The sequence below is a fragment of the Chlorocebus sabaeus genome, chromosome 4 (assembly GCF_047675955.1).
Source record: "Chlorocebus sabaeus isolate Y175 chromosome 4, mChlSab1.0.hap1, whole genome shotgun sequence".
NCBI classification, from domain to species: Eukaryota; Metazoa; Chordata; class Mammalia; order Primates; family Cercopithecidae; genus Chlorocebus; species Chlorocebus sabaeus.
The window spans coordinates 25540350-25562670 of NC_132907.1; the positions used below are offsets into that span (position 1 = coordinate 25540350).

Below are 22321 nucleotides of genomic sequence, written 5' to 3' on the forward strand. Positions count from 1 at the left end.
TTGAACCCAGGAAACGGAGGTTGCAGTGAGCCAACACGGTGCCACTGCACTCCAGCCTGGGCGACAGAGTGAGACTCTATCTCAAAAAAAAAAAAAAAAAAAAGAAAAACATAAAAGGAATGACAACTCTGAAGCAAAACTAAATTTGTTGCAAAAATTGCTGACAAATATAACTACCACTTCCAGCTTCGATGTATATACGTACACACACACACACACACACACACACACACACACAAGTTTCGCTGTTGTTCCCCAGGCTGGAGTACGATGGCGCAATCTCGGCTCACACTGCAATCTCTGCCTCCCGGGTTCAGGCAATTCTCCTGCCTCAGCCTCTCAAGTAGCTGGGATTACAGGCATATGCCACCATGCCAGCTAATTTTTGCATTTTTAGTAGAGACAGGGTTTCACCATGTTGGTCAGGCTGGTCTCGAACTCCTGACTTCAAGTGATCTGCCCTTCTCGGTCTCCTAAAGTGGTGGGATTACAGGCGTGAGCCATCATACCCAGCCTATATTAGGGATTAAGAAACTCAGATTTTAGAGTCAATATTCCTCTATTTGAGTCACAGATCTACATTTCCTTAGCTGGATATTACAAATTACTTAATCTCTTTATGTCTCAGTTTTCCCAGCTACAAAAGAGCATTAGTAATAGTACTTTACTTCATAGAGTGAGTATGAAGACTGAGTTAATATTTGTGAAGTGCTTAGGACACTTCCTAGTGTGTAGTAAAGGCTCAATAATTACAAATAGCACTCTGCTTCCTTAATGAGAAAGAGTGCTATTCCTCACAATTTACCATGGATACAGACTACACCCTTAGAACCACAGGAACTTTAACTCTTAAGTAAATTATTGGCCAAGTAGCTTTTCCAACTGATGTAAAAAGCAAGCATAGTAAAGTGCCATCCTTACCTAGTTTGGAAGGATCACAGTCAGCTGAAATTTGAATCAATAATTTCTCCATATGGTGGAAGTTTGGAAATTCTTCAGGAATGACTGAAAAAACATTTATGTTGCCCTGCAGATCCACAGACAGTTCTTTCAGGCACAGGAACTTATCCAGATTAGGAAAGATTTGGTCTGGAAAGCAGCACACAGTTTCCCATTATTAATCTAAAGAGTTCTGAATGGACATTTTAAAACTGTCATTTTGATTCATCCAGCTATTTTCACATGCAAACCTTCCACATACCATAAAACTTTTTTTTTTACAGAGTACACATATGGAGATATTGCTGTTTGCAGCATTTACTGATTATGTACTGTGTGGGAAACCCTGTGCCACTCTTTAGACTCACAGAAATATAGCATTTCGGCCAGGCGCGGTGGCTCATGCCTGTAATCCCAGCACTTTCAGAGGCTCAGGTGGGCGAGTCATGAGGTCAGGAGTTCGAGACCAGTCTGGCCAACATAGTGAAATCCTGTCTCTACTAAAAATACAAAAAAAAATTAGCTGGGTGTGGTGGTGTGCATCTGTAATCCCAGCTACTCAGGAGGTTGAGGCAGGAGAATTCACGTAAACCTGGGAGACGGAGGTTGCAATATCTAGACAATAGGCAAATTGATAGAGACAGAAAACAGAAGAGAAGTTATCAGGGGCTGGTGGGAGGGAAGATTTTTTTATTTTTTATTATTATTATTTTTTGAGATGGAGCTTCACTAGGTAGCCCAAGCTGGAGTGCAGTGGCATGATCTGGGCTCACTGCAACCTCCGCCTCCCAGGCTTAAGTGATTCTCATGCCTCAGCCTCCGAGTAGCTGGAACTACAGGTACATGCCACCACGCCAAGCTAATTTTTTGTATTTTAGTAGAGACGTGGTCTCTAACTCCTGAGCTCAGGCGATCTACCCTCCTCAACCTCCCAAAGTGCTGGGATTACAGGCGTGAGCCACGGCACCCGGCCCGGAGATTTTTTGTTTAATGGGTAGAGTCTGGGATGATGAAAAGGTTCTGGAGATGGATAGTGGTGATGGTTGTACAACATAGTGAATGCACTTAATGCCACCCAGTTGTACACTTAAAATGATTCAAATGTAAGTTTTGTTACATGTATTTTACCATAAGAAAAAAGTACTTGAAAAAAGATGAAAAATTTTCTAAATTTGGTAAATGTCAACCCGCACATCCCAAGAAAGTTCAGTGTACCTGAAGAAGATATATAAAAAACAAAGCCCACCTAGGCAGGTAACAGTCAAACTGTTTAAGACCAAAGCAATACTAGCAACAATTCGAAAATGAAAAAATATCTGTAATGACATTTACAATACATTCAAAAGATATGAGTATCTAGAAATAAATTTAATGAAAGATGGGTAAAGTCTACACTGAAAACTATCAAATAGTGCTTAGAGGAGTTACGACACAAACAGGTGAAGATACTATTTCCCATTAATTTATTTATTTCCCAGGGACTATAGGTCTTTCTTCCTTTAGGCAGCTAGGGTGAAGGTAATTTCTAAGCATCATCTCATATATAGCTAATTCTTTTAGTAATAACAAATAATTCATGTCTTTATTAAGAGCCTTCAATAATTTATTTATTTATTTTTGAGACAGAGTCTGGCTCTGTCGCCCAGGCTGGAGTGCAGTGACACAATCTCGGCTCACTGCAAGCTCCGCCTCCCGGGTTCCCGCCATTCTCCTGCCTCAGCCTCCCGAGTAGCTGGGACTACAGGTGCCCACCATCACACCCGGCTAATTTTTTTGTATTTTTAGTAGAGACGGGGTTTCACTGTGTTATCCAGGGTGGTCTCGATCTCCTAACTTGTGATCCGCCCGCCTCGGCCTCCCAAAGTGCTGGGATTACAGGCATGAGCCACGGCGCCCGGCCCCTTCAATAATTTAATGTAAATATTTTATTCATTTTATCTAAGTTATTTGAAAACCATTCAATTATTCAGGGACTTTTCACTAATTCATGCTACTGTCAAAAAAACATTAGTGAAGGTTTATTTTATATCTATTCTGTCAATGAGCATTCATGCTTTCATGGCCTCAGAAGTTTTCAACCACTTAAAGTAAGAAAAAGAAATTACACATCAGAATAGTCATCCAAAATATATACAGGTATACCCTGTGACTGGATCGTCCCTGAGATTTCAAGAGATTCCAGGGAAGGCAGGGTGAGAAGCAGTTCCTCTTCGGCTGCACTGAGTTCCAATTTGCTTATGGAGCACTTGGTGACAGAGGCCTTAGACAGCTCAAGAGCTGGGCGGATGCCTTCAATAAAGCCTCCGCAGTGGTTTAAATGGAGTTCGATGCGCTGTGAAGCTGAGAAAACCGTCATTAGAATCTCGAGCATCTCCTGGTCTACAGCATCAATATCATTCACATGGACTTCCAGACAAGGAATCTTGTACTGCTTTGGAGAAAGTTTCCAATAGCCAGTACTAAGGTCTGGTGGTGCTGTGCGCCGCATAGCCATATAGCTCTTTACGTTATCCTCTTTTTCAGCTAAATTTTGCTCCCATTCATTCATAGGTTCAAAGGCAGAAGCATAGTCCTGATCTATAGTTGGTGCCTGTGATTTGTCCAAACATGCTTCCAGGACTGAAAAATCGAATCTGGGTGATGTCTTCTTGCCATTTATTGAGACGTGGATGCTCCTCAGCAATGACAAGCTTTCTGGGTGGTCGAAAAAGTACTGTAAGTTAAGTATTTTCAAAGTCAGTGTTCTCCCTTGAAGGAATTGCAAAACAAATGGAGAACACGCAGCAACAGTGTTGCTTTGATAAGCAATTTGCAGGGCAAGAACCAGTAAGTGTTCTGAAACCATTGAAAAGTAAGCTTGTGGACAGATTTGCCACAATACCCTAATTAACGGCATCTTCAGTGCAATTTCTGGCTGGTGCTTTAAGTAGTCATCATTTTCAGATATATTCTCCAATGACTCTTTGTTATCCACTAAATGGAGCAAATGAGACACAATTTTGGGCCCTGCTTTTGTTGAAGGGAGGCTGGAGACATAGTTCAAAAAATTGTTGTAGGCGCTTACAGTCATCATGGGTGAGTTGATTTGTTTCAAATAATACAGTCCCAAATCTTGATGTTCCAGCCTATCTGAATCCAGGAGTTCTATCAGCCTCATCCCCGCAAGAAATTCTTGGAAGGCAGGACTTAAAAACTGGTAGGATGGTCTTAGTCTCTGGGCTGTAAATTTGCTCATCAAGCACATGGTTAGATCTTCATCTTCATCAACCCCTGCTTCTGTGAGATCATCATCATTAAACTCAAAGCAACATGAAAAAAACCCTTTCAAGGCCAGCTCACCACAGGAGGATACAGTTGCTTTGAGAAGTTCAGCTGCCACTTTGTTCCTTAAGAAAAGGCGTTCCATATAGGATTTGAAAACAGCCACATCACAAAAGGATGGGTCAAAAGGATACTGAAACCAATAAGCACAGACCGCGGCCACAAAGAGAGGAGTTTTCTGAATCTTCTGCAAACTTTCGTTCTTCCTAAAGTAAATCATAAACTTTTGCAGACGAGTCATATTATGTGAAAAGAGTTTCCGTAATATAAAGATAGTATTATAAAAGGGAAATGCTTTGATCTCTAGAATCGTCTCTAGGTATCGGCGGATGTCCCTGGCCCTGTCTGTACGGACAGCAATCAATAGGCAGGTCCGTGACAAGTGGTTTTTTTGAATCAGTTTTCCTATGACTTGAGGGACTGAACATATTTCTTTGTAGTCATCTAAAAGGAATAAGACCTGATTCTTTAACCGCTGGAGGATGTTTCTCATGCACATTTCAGTAACAGATACTTCCTTCTCTAGGAGTTGGTCACAGATGATATTGACCAGTCCCTGATCTGGTCTGGTGGAGCTAAGGGAGAGGTAGAAAACCAGCTGGAACCTGTTTAACAGGGGACAGCATCCAGACGCCCACAGAAAAGCTATTTTCTTCAGGAGAACCGTCTTTCCACTTCCAACTTCACCCTCCACACACATGACAGAGTTCAAGCTGGCAAAAACCTCAGGCAGCACCAGGGGCTCCTGCACAGGTTTGCTGATGTGTTTTGAAGCCATGGACAGATCACAGCCCAGCAAGTGGTCCGTGGCCAGATCGGAAGAGAGATCAAGCAAAGACGTGTGGCGGAAACTGGCGCTGGTATAAACTGCTCTCAGCTGCTCATTCAGATTCTTCGCCTCTTGAAACCACTGGGCTTCACCCTGTGCCACTTCTGTAGAGAAAAGAAAGGGGAAACAACGGGGATACATAGTCACATCTCCCTCAGTCTCAACACCATGCCCTTTTCACTCCATGATTCTGCCTGTCTACTACAAATGTGTTAGGACTTTCCACAGCCATCCACGATTCCCACATTGCGATCATCTCATAGGTTTTGGCACAAAATCAGAATGTGGGAAGCACGTGTCCAAAGTGCCCCACTTGAAACAGGGACCTAGACATAGTGTGTGCTTATCATAAGCACCATGGAATCCTATAGTTTCCCATTTAAAACATCTCAGGAAAGAGGCCAGGCAAAGTGACTCAGCACTTTGGGAGGCCGAGGCAGGCGAATTGCTTGAGCCTAGGAGTTCAAGACCAGCCTGGCCAACGTGGCAAAACCCTGTCTCTACAAAAAATACAAAAATTAGCCAGGTGTGGTGGCACATGCTTGTGGTCCCAGCTACTGGGGAGGCTGAGATGGGAGGATCACTTGAGCCTGGGAGGTCGAGGCTGCGGTGAGCCGTGATCTTGCCATTGCATTCCAGCCTGGGTGACAAAGACCCTGTCTCAAATAAAATAAAATAAAATTAATAAAAATAAAAATCTCAGGAAAGAAGCTTGCTGATTGGTGCTTCTAAGGACTGGTTTGCTTGTACCTGAGACACGTTGCCTACTATCAGTTTGGTCCTGCCTGCACTCTGGAGAAGCCACAAGAACCTTGACTTTTGCTCATACACGACACTGTCGCAATGCTGTTCCTCTTTGGAAGCTCTTTGGACAATTATAAATACTCTTTTTTTGCAACTGCCCTGTATACAAATATATTTACACATACATATAATCCTACATGCTACTTCAAAGTTCTTACCTGGCACTATAGGATCAACTGCTATTGAATCTTCAAGATGGCTTTCACTTGTGGTTTCCTTTGGAAAATAAAATCCTTTCTTAAATCAAAATTTATATAGGAGGGTGGTGCATCATGTTATAATCACTGGGGACTAAACATCTTCTAAACACAGCCCACCCTCAAATATTTACGCTGACTGAAGGGAAGGGTGCTCCAAATATAAAGCAATTAATAATCTGCAAACATCTGCAAGAGTGTGTGTTCCTCAGTAGTTCATATATGATACAATCCATAGATGAATACTATTCAAGTAATGAGAATCATAGTGTCTAGAGCAAGAAGGATCCTCAAAAGTCATTAGGTGCAGCCTCTGTCCTTGGTTAACTACATTTTCAATATTACACATCTGGGATTTAGAAAGGTTATGTTTCTTCCTTAAAAAATAAGCTATTTCTGGCCGGGCGTGGTGGCTCAAGCCTGTAATCCCAGCACTTTGGGAGGCCGAGATGGGCGGATCATGAGGTCAGGAGATCGAGACCATCCTGGCTAACACAGTGAAACTCAGTCTCTACTAAAAAATACAAAAAACGAGCTGGGCGAGGTGGCGGGCGCCTGTAGTCCCAGCTACTCGGGAGGCTGAGGCAGGAGAATGGCGTCAACCCGGGAGGCGGAGCTTGCAGTGAGCTGAGATCCAGCCACTGCACTCCAGCCTGGGCGACACAGTAAGACTCCGTCTCCAAAAAAAAAAAAAAAGCTATTTCTATATCCCTAAACTTTTTTCTTTAGTGCAATTTTTCAATTCACATAAAAAATGAATCAAGTGAATAGCAAGTGGGTTTGTGTGTGTGGGGTGGGGGGATGACAAACATAACATACCTAACACACAGCCTCAAAATAAGGTGGTATGTGTGTGCATTACGTTAGTAGTGGCTTATATTCCAGAAAACTATGTAGGATTTCTCAACTTAAAGTGGTCAGCCTATTACCTGGGTTTATGATTTTCTTGGGCACTTGCTTTTGTTAAAGTAACATCTTCTCAACCCCTAAAAAGGCCAAGTAGCAAATCCAGCCTTATTGCCCTCCAAATGAAGATCCAGAGATGATTCATTTAGTCTGGAGGCTAATCAACAAAGTCTAAGAGAGTCTGGGCCTTAAAGTAGAAGAGACTGACTACACATTTCACGAAGCTAGGTATTGTGCCTGACTGGTTTATTGTGATTTCCCCAATCTGTACCTAGAACATAACAGGTGTTTAGTAGATTTTTGTAGAATTTATTAACTTACTTATGATGAGACATTCCTGTTCAAAACAGTTTTCAATTACATGATCATGTGCTACTAAAACAGACAAGATGGTGGTGATCATTACCGGTAATTCACAAACTTCACCAGGGCTCCGAAGGTCTGGAATCACTTCCACAGAGGACTTCATATTTTGGAGAAATGGACAACTACGTGTAAAAGTTAAAAGTTATAAAAATAGTTGTATGCATTTAAGTATTTGTGTTAGGTTTTTTTGTTGTTTTGTTTTGTTTTGTTTTGTCAGAGAGAGGGTCTCACTATGTTGCCCAGGCTGTTCTGGTTTCCAACTTCTGCCCTTGAGCAATCCTCCTCCTTAGGCATCCCAAAGTGCTGGGATTATAGGTGTGAGCCACCACGTCTGGCCTTGTATTAGGTTTTTAAAAACACTATTAGAGTTTTAGTGACAAGAATTAAGTACAAAACTATTATTTCCAGTGATTCTCTCTGTCAGTGTCATCAGGTAAGGCATTTAGGTTATGGCACTCTGCAAGAGAAACATAAATGGTTTACAAAGTAATGGTAAAGATATCAAGGGAATTTGGTGGAATGAGTGCATATTTAACACTTTTCCATGCAAACAACAAAAATGAACTTAAAGAATCAAAAATAGAAAAAAAAAAAAAAAACAACTATGAATTCTGGAACAAAAAATCACATTAGTGGAAAAACTGGTGAAATCCAAATAAAATCTGGATTTTAGTAAACAGTAATGTACAGTATATGAATTGGTACATTGATGATTTTGACAAATATATCATGCTAGTGTAAGATGTTAGCATTAGGGTAAATTGGGTATGGCAATATATAGGAACTCTTTGTATTACTTTGCACTTTTTCTGTAAATCTAAATAATTTCAAATAAAAATTTATTTAAAAAAAAAAAAAAGCAACTCTGTGAGTGAGGTGGTTCATGCCTGTAATCCCAGCACTTTGGGAGGCCAAGGCGCGCAGATCACTTGAGGCCACAAGTTTGAGACCAGCCTGGCCAACATGGCAAAACCCTGTCTCTATTAAAAAGAAAATTCAAAAATTAACCAGTTCAAGCGATTCTTGTGCCCCAACCTCCCAAGTAGCTAGGACTACAGGCTTGAACCCGGGAGGCGGAGGTTACAGTGAGCCAAGATTGTGCCACTGCACTCCAGTCTGGGTGATGGAGTGAGACTCTGTCTCAAAACAAAACAAAACAAAAAAACAAACAAGGCCAGGCATAGTGACTCACGCCTGTAATCCCAGCACTTTGGAAGGCTGAGGCAGGTGGATCACTTGAAGTTAGGAGTTTGAGACCAGCCTGACCAACATGGTAAAATCTCATCTCTACTAAAAATACAAAAATTAGCCAGGCGTGGTAGCGGATGCCTGTAATCCCAGCGACTTGGGAAGCTGAGGCAGGAGAATTTCTTGAACCCAGGAGGCAGAAGTTGAAGTAAGCCAAGATTGCGCTATTGCACTCTAGTCTGGGCAACAGGAGCGAAACTCTGTCTCAAAAACAAACAAACAAACAAACAAACAGGAAAAAACCAACCAACCACAAACCACTCCATTGCCAGGTGCAATGGCTCATGTCTGTAATCCCAGCACCTGGGGAAGCCGAAGTAGGAGGATCGCTTGAGGCCAGAAGTTCAAGACCAGACCAACCTGTGCAACATAGAGAGATCTCCTCTAAAAATTAGCTAGCGGGGTGGCATGTATGTATAGTCCCAGCTACTTGGGGGGCTGAGGCAAGAAGATCGCTTGAGGCCAGGAGGCTGAGGCTACAGTGAGCCGTGACTGCATCACTGCACTCCAGCCTGGGTGACAGAGGAAGACCCTGTCTTAAACAAACAAAAAATTAAAAAAGAAACTCTCCATCAGTATTAAAACAAAAGAATGGCCACAAACATACTCTCTAAAAACTATTTGCCAATCTCGTGAAACTAGGATGCAAATACCCTCTAAACTCAGGTTTGATGTATGCTTGAAGAACAAGAGAGAAAGTTTAAAAAGATCTCTAGTTGCAATTATTAAAATGGACAGATGAGAACTATACATGTGAGTAAGTCAGTGGCCCATTCCATGCTGCAGAATCACAGGAGAGCAGGAGTAAAGCAAAGGGACTATTTTTTTTTTTTTTTTTTTTTTTTTTTTGAGACAAGATCTCACTCTGTTGCCCAGGCTTGAGGCTAGTGGCACGATCAAGGATCAATGTAGCCTCCAACTCACAGGCTCAAGTGATCCTCCCACCTCAGCCTCCGAAGTAACTGGGACTACAGGCACGTGCCACCATGCCAGGCTAATTCTTTTTTTTTTTTGTAGAGACAGGGTCTAACTATGTTGCTTAGGGTGGCCTGGAACTCCCGGGCTCGAGGTATCCTCCCACCTCAGTTTCCCACAGTGCTGGGATTACAGGTGTGAGCCACTGCATCTGGCCCAGATACTTCATTTGTATTGCCTTCAAGTGACTTTGCGATGAGTCCAGAAATAGAAGCATAGCTTCAGGAAAACAACAAATAGAACTTGTAATGTTTCTATCCAAAGTCAGCCACGTAGAGGCAAATAAAAACAGACCCACAGGGGAAGGGTGAAGTGGCTTACAAAAGAAAAAAATATATATTTTAATAGGCCCATCAAGGAAAATAACCATGAAGGAAGGTAAAATATAAACTTACTCATACAAACAAATGCCAAATAAAGTTAGTTGCCAGCACAACTGCACTACAAAAAATGTGAAAGGGATCGGGCGCAGTGGCTCACCCCTGTAATCCCAGCACTTTGGGAAGCTGAGGCAGGCAGATCATGAGGTCAGGAGTTCAAGACCAGCCTGGCCAACATGGTGAAACTCTATCTTTACTAAAAATACAACAATTAGCCTGGCATGGTGGTGGGCACCTGTAATCTCAGCTACTCAGGAGGCTAAGGCAGGAGAATCACTTGAACCCGGGAGGCAGAGGTTGCAGTGAGCCAAGATTGCGGCACTGCACTCCCGCCTGGGAGACAGAACAAGACTCCATTTCAAAAAAAAAAAAAAAAAAGTGAAAGGAAGCACATCAGTTAAAAGGAAAATGAGAGCAGATGGAAATTTGGTTCTACTCAAGGGAATGAATAGTACAGGAATGATAACAGGGTAAATATGAAAGACATTTTCCATTGTAAAAATGTACTTAAATTGTTTAAAGCAAAGATATAACATTATATTGTAATATTTATTTAAGTACATGGAAATGAAATGTATGACAAAAGCACAGAGGATGAGAGGGGAGAAATGAAAATATACTATTGTATGGTTCATACATTTTATGTCAAGGTTATATTTTTTTTTGACACAGAGTCTCACTGTGTCACCCAGGCTGGAGTGCAGTGGCACGATCTCAGCTTGCTGCAGCCTCTGCTTCCCGGGTTCAAGCAATTCTCGTGCCTCAGTCTCCCGAGTAGCTGGGGATTACAGGTGTGCGCCACCACACCCAGCCAATACTTTTGTATTTTTAGTACAGACGGGGTTTCACCATGTTGCCCAGGTTGCTCTGGAACTCCTGACCTCAAGTGATCTGCCTGCCTCAGCCTCCCAAATTACCAGGATTACAGGCATAAGCCACTGTGCCTGGCTGTTATAATATTTTTTGAAGATGACTGTGATATGTTAAATAGGCATATGGTAAACTCTACAGCAAGTAGTAAAAAGGTAAAATAAGGATGAATAGCTAATAAGCTGACAGAAATAAAATGGACTACTAAAAAAATACTCAAAGAGGGGGTAGAAAAAAGAAAAAAAAAACCCTAAACCCTAGAAAGTCAGGAAAAGAAAAACAAAGGAGTGATGAAATAAATAGAAAGCAAATGGTAAAATGGTTTAAATCCAACCATATTCATAATTGCATTAAATTTAAACATTCTAAATATTCCAGTTAGAAAGCAGTTATTGTCAGGCTCTTAAAAAAGCAAGACCTGGCTGGATGTGGTGGCTCATACCTCCATCTCAAAAAAAAAAGACCTGCTGGGTTCGGTGGTTCACACACGTAATCCCAGCACTCTGGCAAGACAAGGCAGGAGAATTGCTTGTGGCTAGGCGTTCGAGATCAGACTGGGCAACATAGTGAGACCTTGTCTCTACAAAAAAATGAACAACCTTAGCCAAGTGTGCTGGCATGTGCCCATAGTCCCAGCTACTCAGAAGCCTGAGGTGGGAGGATTGCTTGAGCCTGGGAGGTCCAGGCTGCAGTGAGTCAAGACTGCACCACTGTACCCAGTGCAGGCAACAGAGCGAGAATCTGTCTCATAAAAAAATAAAAAATAAAATAAAAGACCCCACCTGTGTTGTTGCCTATAAGAATTCACTTTAAGGCTGGGTGCAGTGGCTCATGCCTGTCATCTCAACACTTAGGATGGCAGAGGTGGGAGGACAGCTTGAGCCCAGGAGTTTGAGATCTGCCTAGGCAACATAGTGAGACCCCGTTACGCACAAAAAGGAAAAGGAAAAAACAAGAATTCACTTTAAATGTAGTCACAGATAGATTAAAAATAAAATGATCTAAAAGATGTAACATGAAAAAAACTAATAAAGGCCTAAAAACTACTATCAGGGATAAAGACGAATATTTCTGTTTTTTAGAGACAAAGTTTTACTCTGTCACCCAGGCTGGAGTCCAGTGGCACAATCATAGCTCATTGCAACCTGTACTGCTGAGCTCAAGCGATTCTCCTGCCTCTGCCTCCCAGGTAGCTGGGACTACAGATGCATGCTACCACACCCTGTTTTAAAATGTTTTTTATAGAAATGGAGTCTAGCTGTGTTGCAAAGGCTAGTCTCAAACTCCTAGCCTTGTGCACTCCTCCTACCTCAGCCTCCCAAAGTTCTGGGATTATAGGTGTGAACTACCATGCCTGCTTGGGATATTTAATATATTCTCTGGAATATGAAAGACCAAAAGGCAAAAAAATTGCTAAGACACACTCTTGAAGAGAAAGAACAAGACTATTTTGCAGGAAAATATGAAAATAAGCTCAATGGCCGGGCGTGGTGGCTCAAGCTTGTAATCCAGCACTTTGGGAGGCAAAGGCGGATGGATCATCTGAGGTTGGGAGTTCCAGACCAGCCTGACCAACAAAGAGAAACCCCGTCCCTACTAAAAATACAAAATTAGCCAGGCGTGGTGGCACATGCCTATAATCCCAGCTACCAGGGAGGCTGAAGCAAGAGAATCGCTTGAACCTGGGAGACGGAGGTTGCAGGGAGGTGGAGGTTGCAGTGAGCCGAGATGGTGCCATTGCATTCCAGCCTGGGTGACAGAGTGAAACTCTGTCTGGTGGAGGAGGAGGAGGAGGAAGAAGAAGGAGAAGGAGAAGGAGGAGAAGGAGGAGGAGAAGGAGGAGGAGAGGAGGAGGAGGAAGAGAGGAGGAGGAGGAGGAGAAGGAAGAGGAGGAGGAGGAGAAGAAGGAGAAGGAGGAGGAGAAGAAGGAAAAGGAGGAGGAGAAGAAGAGGAAGAGGATAAAGAAGAGGAAGAGGAAGAGGAGGAAGAGGAAGAAGAAGAGGAGGAGGAGGAGGAAGAAGAAGAAAATAAGTTTAACATTATTAGTAATTACATTGACAAAAATTAAAATTTGGGCAATACCAAGATAGTGAGGAAGCAAATCAATAGAATTGCATCTAGGCCAGTGGGAATGTAAATCAGTACAACCACTTTGGAAAAAACTTTGCATTATCTAGTGGAGTAGAACATCTGCAAACTCTGTGACTCTGCAATTCTTTACTTTGTTATATATCCTAGAGAAACACACATGAGCACTGGGAAATATGTACAAGAATGTTCACAGGGCATTATTTGAATTTGCAACACTCTGAAAACAACACATGAGGTTAATCAACAGTAAAATAAATTATATATTCGTAACATAAAACACTATTTACCAATGAAAACAAGGAACTACAACTGTATAGTACATATAAATATGGATGAATCTCAAAAACAGCATGGAGTAAAACAAGCCAATTACAAGAAGAACCATGCAGTGTGCTTCTTATTTGAACTTCAAGAATAGACAAAGCTAAATATGTTTAAGGATGTATATGCAGTTGGTAAAACCACAAAGAGAAGCAAGGGAATAATTAACCCAAAACTGAGCATCATGTTTACCTCTGGATTGGAGGGACAAGGATATAAACAGAATTAGGGGGTGGTTGGCATGCAGAATTGTTTTTTGTTTTACTGTTTTGTTTTTTTTTTTGAGACGGAGTCTTGCTCTGTTGCCTGGGAGTGCAATGGCGCCATCTCAGCTCACTGCAACTTCCGCCTCCCAGGTTCAAGCCATTCTCCTGCCTCAGCCTCCCTAATAGCTGGGACTACAGGCACGCCCAGTTAATTTTTTCTATTTTTTAATAGAGATGGGGTTTCACCATGTTGCCCAGGCTGGTCTCGAACTGTTGAGCTCAGACAATCTGCCCACATCAGACTCCCAAAGTGCTGAGATTATAGGCGTGAGCCACCACACCCGGCCACGGGGGGGCTTTTAAGGCACTGATAATGTAAAATTTCTTGACTTTAGTAGTAGGTTCATAGGTTGCTTTTTATCCATTCTTTAAAGCATACATAAAAATTTTAGGCACTCATTTGGAGACATACTGGTTTGCAGTTTTTTAAAAAGACGCAAAGGAAGAGTAAAAATCCAAAAAGGAGTTGGCTGGGAGCAGTGGCTCATGCCTGTAATCCAAGTACTTTGGAAGGCTGAAGCAGAAGGATCATTTGGAGCCAGGAGTTTGAGACCAGCCTGGGCAACAAAGCAAGACTCCATCTCTACAAAAAAAATAATTTAAAAAAATTAGCCAGGCATGGTGACACATGCTTGTAGTCCTAGCCACTGGGGAGGCTGAGGATCACTTGAGCCCAGGAATCTGAGGCCACAGTGAGCTAGGATTGCACCACTGCACTTGCTCTAGCCTGGGTGACAGAGCCAAGACCCAGTCTCTTTAAAAATAAAAACACCAAAGGCCAGGTGTGGCGGCTCATACCTGTAATCCCAGCACTTTGGGAGGCTGAGGCAGGAGGATCACTTGAGGTCAGGAGTTCAAGACCAGCCTGACCAACATGGTGAAACCCCGTCTCTACTAAAAGTACAAAAAAGTAGCCAGGCATGGTGGGAGGCACCTGTAGTCCCAGCTACTTGGGAGGCTGAGGCAGGAGAATCACTTGAACCTGGGAGGCAGAGGTTGCAGTGAGCCAAGATCACGCCACTGCACTCCAGCCTGGGTGACAGAGCGAGACTCCATCTCAAAAACAACAACAAAACACTAAAATAATGATAATAATAATAGTATAAAAGGGAGTTGATAGATTCCAGAGTAAGTTCTAAATAAAACTAGACCGCATCCTAGCTTATCCTTCCAAGAATTAAGTAGAATGTCTCCATTGTTCACAATAATTTATTACATACTAAGCCCAAATAAGAAAGAAAAATGAGGTTAACTGCTGCTGTCAAAACACCTTTAAGGTAATAAAATTAGATGGAAGTATTAATTTTATTTTATTTTTGTTTTTACCACTATACAAATGAGCAGGAAGCATTCATTTTAAAATCTGTATGTGTTCATATTCATTTCTAAGAAAAAAAAAACTCTTACTAATTACATAGTGAAAACACAAATTTCTTCTTGCAATTAAACATTTCTAAAGAGTTTGATGGGTAAAAAAAATTAAGTTTAAAGATTCACAGAAAAGAAATATTTTTTCATAAAATTTTAGAACAGATACTTTTCTAAAAACTTCCAGTGCAGGAAAAAAACAAAAAACAAAAAACAAAACAAAAAAAAACGTTGTTTGCAATCAAAGGATTGAGAATCAGAAAGGCATGGAACTTCTCAATAGCACATTAGGAGCTAGTGGAAATGTAGCAATGCTTCTACAATTTAGAATTAAAATGATTTCCAACCTATAATTCTACACCTAGCTAAACTATCAAGTAAGTGTAAGAATACAGGAAAAACATATATATAGATAGATCTATATGTCTATATATGCATTATGTGCAACTAAAAATGTGTATTTTTTACGCAGTCTTTTCCAGTGAACTCTGATGAAGTGTTCCACCAAAATGAGTGAGTGAACCAAGAAGAGGATGACATTGGATCCGGGAGATACAACAGAGGAGATAATCTCCAGGATGCCTGTGAAGAAAGATCCCTGGATCCCACTATGATTATAGGACAAGTTGTTCATAATCCAGCAGGCCAGAAGACTTCCAGGGAAACTCATTCAAGAAGGTGAAAAAACTTCAAGATGAAAATGCGCCAGTCGTGGCGGCTCACGCCTGTAATTCCAGCACTTTGGGAGGTTGAGGTGGGTGGATCACCTGAGGTCAGGAGTTCCAGACTAGCCTGGCCAACGTGGCAAAACTCCATCTCTATTAAAAATACAAAAATTAGCCAGGCATAGTGGTGCACGCATGTAGTCCCAGCTACTTGGGAGGCTGAGGCAGGGAGAATTGCTTGAACCTGGGAGGCAGAGGTTGCAGTGAGCCGAGATTATGCCACTGTACTCCAGCCTGGGTGACAGAACAAGACTCCATCTCAAAGAAAAAAAAAAAATATATGATGATGACTCTTTCAGGAAATGAAAATGATGAGATATCTGGTAGGTCTGGATGACTTAAGAGGAGATTTAAACATTTGGGATAATTTGAAGATGAGCTGGTGTTCGTCTTTATTTACTTAAATAAATAAATAAAATGATTAATATGTGAATTTTCTCTCAAGAAACAAAAATAAGCAATGTACATAAAAATTAAGCAGATGGCTATAATTTTTTAAAAAACAGAAAAGTTGATGAGAAATTGGAACCCTCATACATTATTGGTGGGAATTTAAAATGGTGGAATTTAAAACTGTGGAAAACAGTTTAGCGGTTCCTCAAAAAGTTAAAACAGGCCAGGTGCGGTGACTCACACTTGTAATTCCAGCACTTTGAGAGGCCAAGGCAGGTGGATCACTTGAGGTCTGGAGTTTGAGACCAGCCTGGCCAACATGGTGAAACCCCATCTCTAATAAAAATACAAAAAATTAGCCAGGCGTGGTGGCAGGCACCTATAATCCCAGCTACTCAGGAGGATGAGGCAGGAAAATCGCTTGAACCCGGGAGTCGGAGGTTGCAGTGAGCTGAGATCGCAGCACTGCACTCCAGCCTGGGTGACAGAGTGAGACTCTGTCTGCAAAATTAAAAAAAAAAAAAAAGTTAAAACATAGAATTACTATATAGCTAGCAATTTCATTGTTAGGTGTATGCCCCAAAGAATTGAATATAGTTACATGCTCCAACAGATACCTGTACCCAAATGTTCCTATCGGTATGACTCACGGTGGCCAAAAGGTAGAAACAACCCAAATATCTGCAAATAGATGAATGGATAAATAAAATGTAGCATATCCAAATGGAATATTACTTGGTCACAAAAGGAAGGAAGTACTGGCCGGGCGTGGTGGCTCAAGCCTGTAATCCCAGCACTTTGGGAGGCCAAGACGGGCTGATCACGAGGTCAGGAGATCGAGACCATCCTGGCTAACACGGTGAAACCCCGTCTCCACCAAAAAATACAAAAAAAAAAAGTAACTGGGCGAGGTGGCGGGCGCCTGTAGTCCCAGCTACTCGGGAGGCTGAGGCAGGAGAATGGCGTAAACCTGGGAGACGGAGCTTGCGGTGAACCGAGATCTGGCCATTGCACCCCAGCCTGGGCGACAGAGCGAGACTCCGTCTCAAAAAAAAAAGGAAGGAAGTACTTATACAAGCTACAACATGGATAAACCTCAAAACAATATGCCAAGTGAAAGATCCAAATGCAAAAGGTCAAACTGTATGCTTCCATATAGAGGAAACAGTCAGAACAAATAAATCCATAGACACCAATTAGGTCGGTGTACCCCAGGGGCTGGGCATGGAGTGGGGTGGAGAGATAAGGAGGGCTTGCTTAATGGATACAGAGTTTTCTCTGGGGGTGATGAAAGCTTTTTGGAACTAGATAGAAGGGGTAGTGGCACAACATTGTGAATGTACTATAATAAATGCCACAGAATTGTCCACTCTAAAATAGTTTAATTGTGGTGCATGGTGGCTCACGCCTGTAATCCCAGCAACTTGGGAAGCCAGGATGGGAAGATTGCTTGAGCCCAGAGGTTTGAGACCAGCCTGGGCAACATAGGGAGATCCTGTCTCTAAACAAAAAAAAAAATTAGCTGGGTGTGGAGACACGTGCCTGTATTCCCAGCTACTTGGGAGGCTGAGCGAGGAAGACTGCTTGACCAGAGAGGTCAAGGCTGCAGTGAGCCATGACTGCACCACTGCACTCCAACCTGGGCAAGAGAGAGACCCTGTCACGAAAAATAATAAATAAATAAATTAAATAAATAAATAAAATGGTTACTACATGAATTTTACCTCAGGAAAAAAAAAAGCAAACATACTAACAGGACAGTTACTACTTCCTAAAGAAAATAAAGGAGGTACAGGAAGGGAAAATAAATAAAAATTTACCACAAGCTTCAGCTCTGCATAGCATTTATATAGTCATGATAATGTAAACATGTAATGTGAAAATATGAACTATGCCATCACTATAAAGAGGCGAAGGCTAGTACAGGAAGGGGGTCATGGAGCAAAAGGATGAAAGACATGAAGACTCATCCTTCATAGCCTGAATCAGAGGAGTGGATAAAGACTCAATCTAAAGATAAAATAAGGCAGGAAATGGGGGGGGGGGGGGGGGAACCAAACTGTTGAAGTGCATCCAAAGTCGCAGATGGTTAACATTCATTCCACTCACTTGGGAAAACATCTGGTGTGATTTTCTAATGGGTCGTCACCTTCTTGCCACTTCTCTAAACACCCGCCACAGAAAAAGCACTGGACGATGGCCTTTATACCTAAAAGTAAGGAAACTTGATCAGTCCCACTGGCATGGGCATCTGTCCATTAACATGCCCACATGTTAATGTCCAATAACCACCAGACCTGTAATAGTGAAAGCCTAGTCAGTCTCCAGCTGGGTTTTGTGACAGTCAGAAGCTGGTTACCAGTGAGGCAATTTTCTATATAAGACTCTGTCCACCAACGGGGTAACCAGCAAGTAGCCATTGAATGCTCCTACGCACCGTGCACTTTGATGCGCGCCATCCCTCTGCTCCATTCTCCTTTGATCAGCAGACAGATTGGCAACCAGAATCTGGCACTGAAGCTCCATGAGGGGGCTGGCGCAGTGGCTCATGCCTGTAATCCCAGCACTTTGGGAGGCCAAGGCCAGCGGATCACCTGAGGTCAGGAGTCTGAGACCAGTCTGGCCAACATGGTGAAACCCTGTCTCTACTAAAAAATACAAAAATTAGCTGGGCGTGGTGGCACATGCCTGTAGTCCCAGCTACTCAGGAGGCTGAGGCAGGAGAATCGCTTGAACCCAGGAGACAGAGGTTGCAGTGAACTAAGATAGTGCCACTGCACTCCAGTCTGGGTGACAAGAGTGAAACTCCATCTCAAAAAATAAGAATAAAAATAAGCTCCATGAGGGTAGAGGTTTTTGCTCACTAATGAATGACATGAACTAGAAGAGTGCTTGGCACTCACGTGGCACTCAGTCAGTATTCGTTTAATGAATGAATCGGAAAGAATATATTTAGAGCGTAAGAAAAAAAATCAGCAAATCTAGCAGCCCTTATGTAAGTGAATGCATGAAGAATTAATTGCATCTTACCACATTATTGCCAGGTTTATTACACCAGAAATAGGATTAAGTCTGTTTGTGAGATTATATGTCTTTGGAAAGAAACTGGTATTTAGCTCTGCAAAAGGATCAAACTAGAAACAGAGCATTTCTCATCTTCCTTCCACTCTGGGAAAGCTGGGGCAGAGGAAAGCCTCCCAGAAGTATGAGATCCTAAAGCTTGCAAGATCTGAAAAGGGTGAGAGATGATTAGGATTTGTGTGGAGAGGTGGAGGATTGGAAAGGAAGAGGGCGAGGACACTGGTCAGAGGGGTCTTGCGGAAGGCTGACAAGAGGCAGACACAGCAGAGTAGGGAGAAATGGCAAACACACTTTCCAAAGGCTTAAGATGGTGAGGCAGTCAGATTTTTTTCTTTTCCCAATGGAATATGTCTGCTAGGTAGAGTGACAACTATATTCTCTTTCTCTGTATTGCTCTGTGATATCTGTGACAGTTACTTGATCTCTCAGTTAAAGATCTGCATTAACCTCCACTGTAGCTTATGCATGTGTTTGGTCTGAGCAAAACCAGCAAGGTACCCAGGAACCTTTCCCTGATCATCGTGTATCTCAGGTAGATATTTAGCTGAGAGGAACCAGCCCATCATTTGTGGATTGCAGAGGTGCTTCCTAATGACCAGCAGCTAAAGAGAAAATGTCACAATCTGGTGGAAGACGCTGCATGTTTAGGCATCATGAAAATGAATTTCCTGATTTTCTCCTGCCGGCAGAATGTGGCAAAGATTGCTATCCATGTTCTTACTATCTCAAATCCTTCCATACTAATAGAAATCCCAATTTTCAGCTGGGCATATTGTCACCCAGGAAAAAGATTAGTTTTCCCAGCTCCTCTTATAGCTAGGTATGGTCATCTCCATCTGACTAAATTCTTTTTTTTTTTTTTTTGAGACGGAGTTTCACTCTTGTTGCCCAGGCTGGAGTGCAATGGCATGATCTCAACTCACTGCAACCTCCATCTCCCAGGTTCAAGCGATTCTCCTGCCTCAGCCTCCCAAGTAGCTGGGATTACAGGCGCCCACCACCATGTCTGGCTAATTCTTTGTATTCTTAGTAGAGACGGAGTTTCACCATATTGACCAGGCTGGTCTAGAACTCCTGACCTCAGGTGATCCACCCACCTCGACCTCCCAAAGTGCTGGGATTACAGGTGTGAGCCACCATACCTGGCCCATCCAATTAAGTTCTGATTAAAGAAATATAAGCAGAAGTGTCCTGTGACAGTTTCTAGGAGCACCTTGTCAGGGGACAAGAGGTGAGGAGAGTAACATGTAGAAAGAAAAGACACGATGATGATCACAAATAGAATACTTGTATTCATTGTTAGTCCAGACCTTAAGGTTTCAAATGTGAAGGTTTACCACCTAAGGGAGGAATAGAAAACTGGGAGAGGACTTATGGTGCAGGAAAGAAAAGGGATCTGTGTCAGGGGCAGTGGCTCACACGTGTAATCCCAGCATTTTGGGAGGCCAAGGCAGGAGGATTGCTTGAGCCCAGGAGGTCGAGGCTGCAGTGAGCCATGATCTCACCACTGCCCTCCAGCCTAGGTGACCATGTTTCTAAAAATAGAAAGAAAAGAAAAAGAATCTATAAGAAATGCTGAAGCGAGGCCTGGCGCGGTGGCTCACGCCCGTAATCCCAGCATTGGGAGGCCAAGGTGGGCAGATCACGAGATCAGTAGATCGAGACCATTCTGACTAGCACAGTGAAACCCTGTCCCTACTAAAAATACAAAAAAGTAGCTGGGTGTGGTGGCACACGCCTGTGGTTCCAGCTACTCCAGAGGCTGAGGCAGAAGAATCACTTGAACCTGGGAGGCAGAGGTTGCAGTGAGCCGAGATTGTGCCACTGCACTCCAGCAACAGAGCGAGACTCTGTCTCCAAGGAAAAAAGAAAAGAAAAGAAAAAGAAATGCTGAAGCTAGTGGAGATTGCTGAGTGTAGCTAAACGCAAGCCCAGGAGCATCAAGTGTATGTGGGAATTAAAGGTTAAGCAAGCAAGTGGTCACAACCTACTGACTCACCTGTGTAGAAAAGACCTGCTTTGGCCAGTGCTGCAGCTCCCACAGCTGACTCCCAGGGCCAGTCCTTAAAAGAGTCCAGCCGTAGTTCTTCGTAAGCAAAGATGCTGTCATTGCAATAAGCTTGAATAAAAAGCACAGGGTGAGACCCGCAGGCTTTAGTCTTTTTTTTTTTTTTTCTATGTCTCTATTGCTGCGGCACAAATTAAAGAGACCAGTAGGCTTTGATATTGCAAGTATCCGTGTTCAAGTCTTCACAGTTACAGATGGAATGATGTCTAGAGTGTGCTTCAAAACAAATGGGGGAAAAAAGACAAAAAGAGATAGGGACAAAAAAATCAAAAGAAGAAATAAACAAGCAAAGCCTTTGGAAAATGTTTGAGGTTTTACCTGATGCCATAGGCAATTCTCTCTGGACCCAGGAATTCACAAAATGTTCTCCCTGAGGGAAATGAAAATTCAAGTTGTTGATTGTCTTTTTTTTTTTTTTTTTTTTTTTGAGGCAGAGTCTCACTCTGTTGCCCAGGCTGAAGTGCAGTGGCACATTCTCGTCTCACTGCAACCTCCGCCTCCCGGGTTCAGGTGATTCCCCTGTCTCAACTCCCAAGTAGTACAACTACTCCCGAGTGGTACAGGCATGTGCCACCACACCCAGCTGATTTTTTTTTTTTTTTTTTGTATTTTTAGTAGAGACAGACACCATGTTGAATTTTTTTTTTTTTTTTGAGACAGAGTCTTGCTCTGTCGCCCAGGCTGGACTGCAGTGGCGTGACCTTGGCTCACTGCAAGCTCCGCCTCCTGGGTTCACGCCATTCTCCTGCCTCAGCCTCCCGAGTAGCTGGGACTACAGGCGCCCGCCACCACGCCCGGCTAATTTTTTGTATTTTTAGTAGAGATGGGGGTTCACCATGTTAGCCAGGATGGTCTCGATCTCCTGACCTTGTGATCTGTCCATCTTGGCCTCCCAAAGTGCTGGGATTACAGGTGTGAGCCATCGCGCCCGGCCCATGTTGGAAGTCTTGAGGTTGGTCTCGAAAACCTGATCTCAAGAGATCTGCCCAACTCGGCCTCCCAAAGTGCTGGGATTACAGGCGTGAGCTACTGCACCTGGCCTGATTGTTTGACTTATGAAGTATATACCTATCTGTGAACAAGAACTGAAGGAATTTTTCCCCAGAATGAAGAGTTTCATTGGCTGGAACGGCAGGGTCGTAGGAGAATTATCCCTTTAATTTTGATTTCTGT

At 42.7% G+C, this 22321-nt stretch overlaps 1 protein-coding gene across 2 annotated transcripts in view; it reads right to left on the reverse strand.

Annotated features, from left to right (window-relative positions):
- Positions 1-22321, reverse strand: part of NAIP (NLR family apoptosis inhibitory protein) — a 51602-nt gene that overhangs the window by 9454 nt on the left and 19827 nt on the right. For both annotated transcript variants that reach the window (XM_038010471.2, XM_038010470.2), the window contains 7 exons: positions 21467-21518; positions 21080-21199; positions 18109-18208; positions 7403-7484; positions 6052-6109; positions 3082-5193; positions 922-1089 (listed from right to left, as the gene is read on the reverse strand). In XM_038010471.2, coding sequence (XP_037866399.2) covers positions 922-1089; positions 3082-5193; positions 6052-6109; positions 7403-7484; positions 18109-18208; positions 21080-21199; positions 21467-21518 — 2692 coding nt within the window. The remainder of the gene's footprint in view (positions 1-921; positions 1090-3081; positions 5194-6051; positions 6110-7402; positions 7485-18108; positions 18209-21079; positions 21200-21466; positions 21519-22321) is intronic.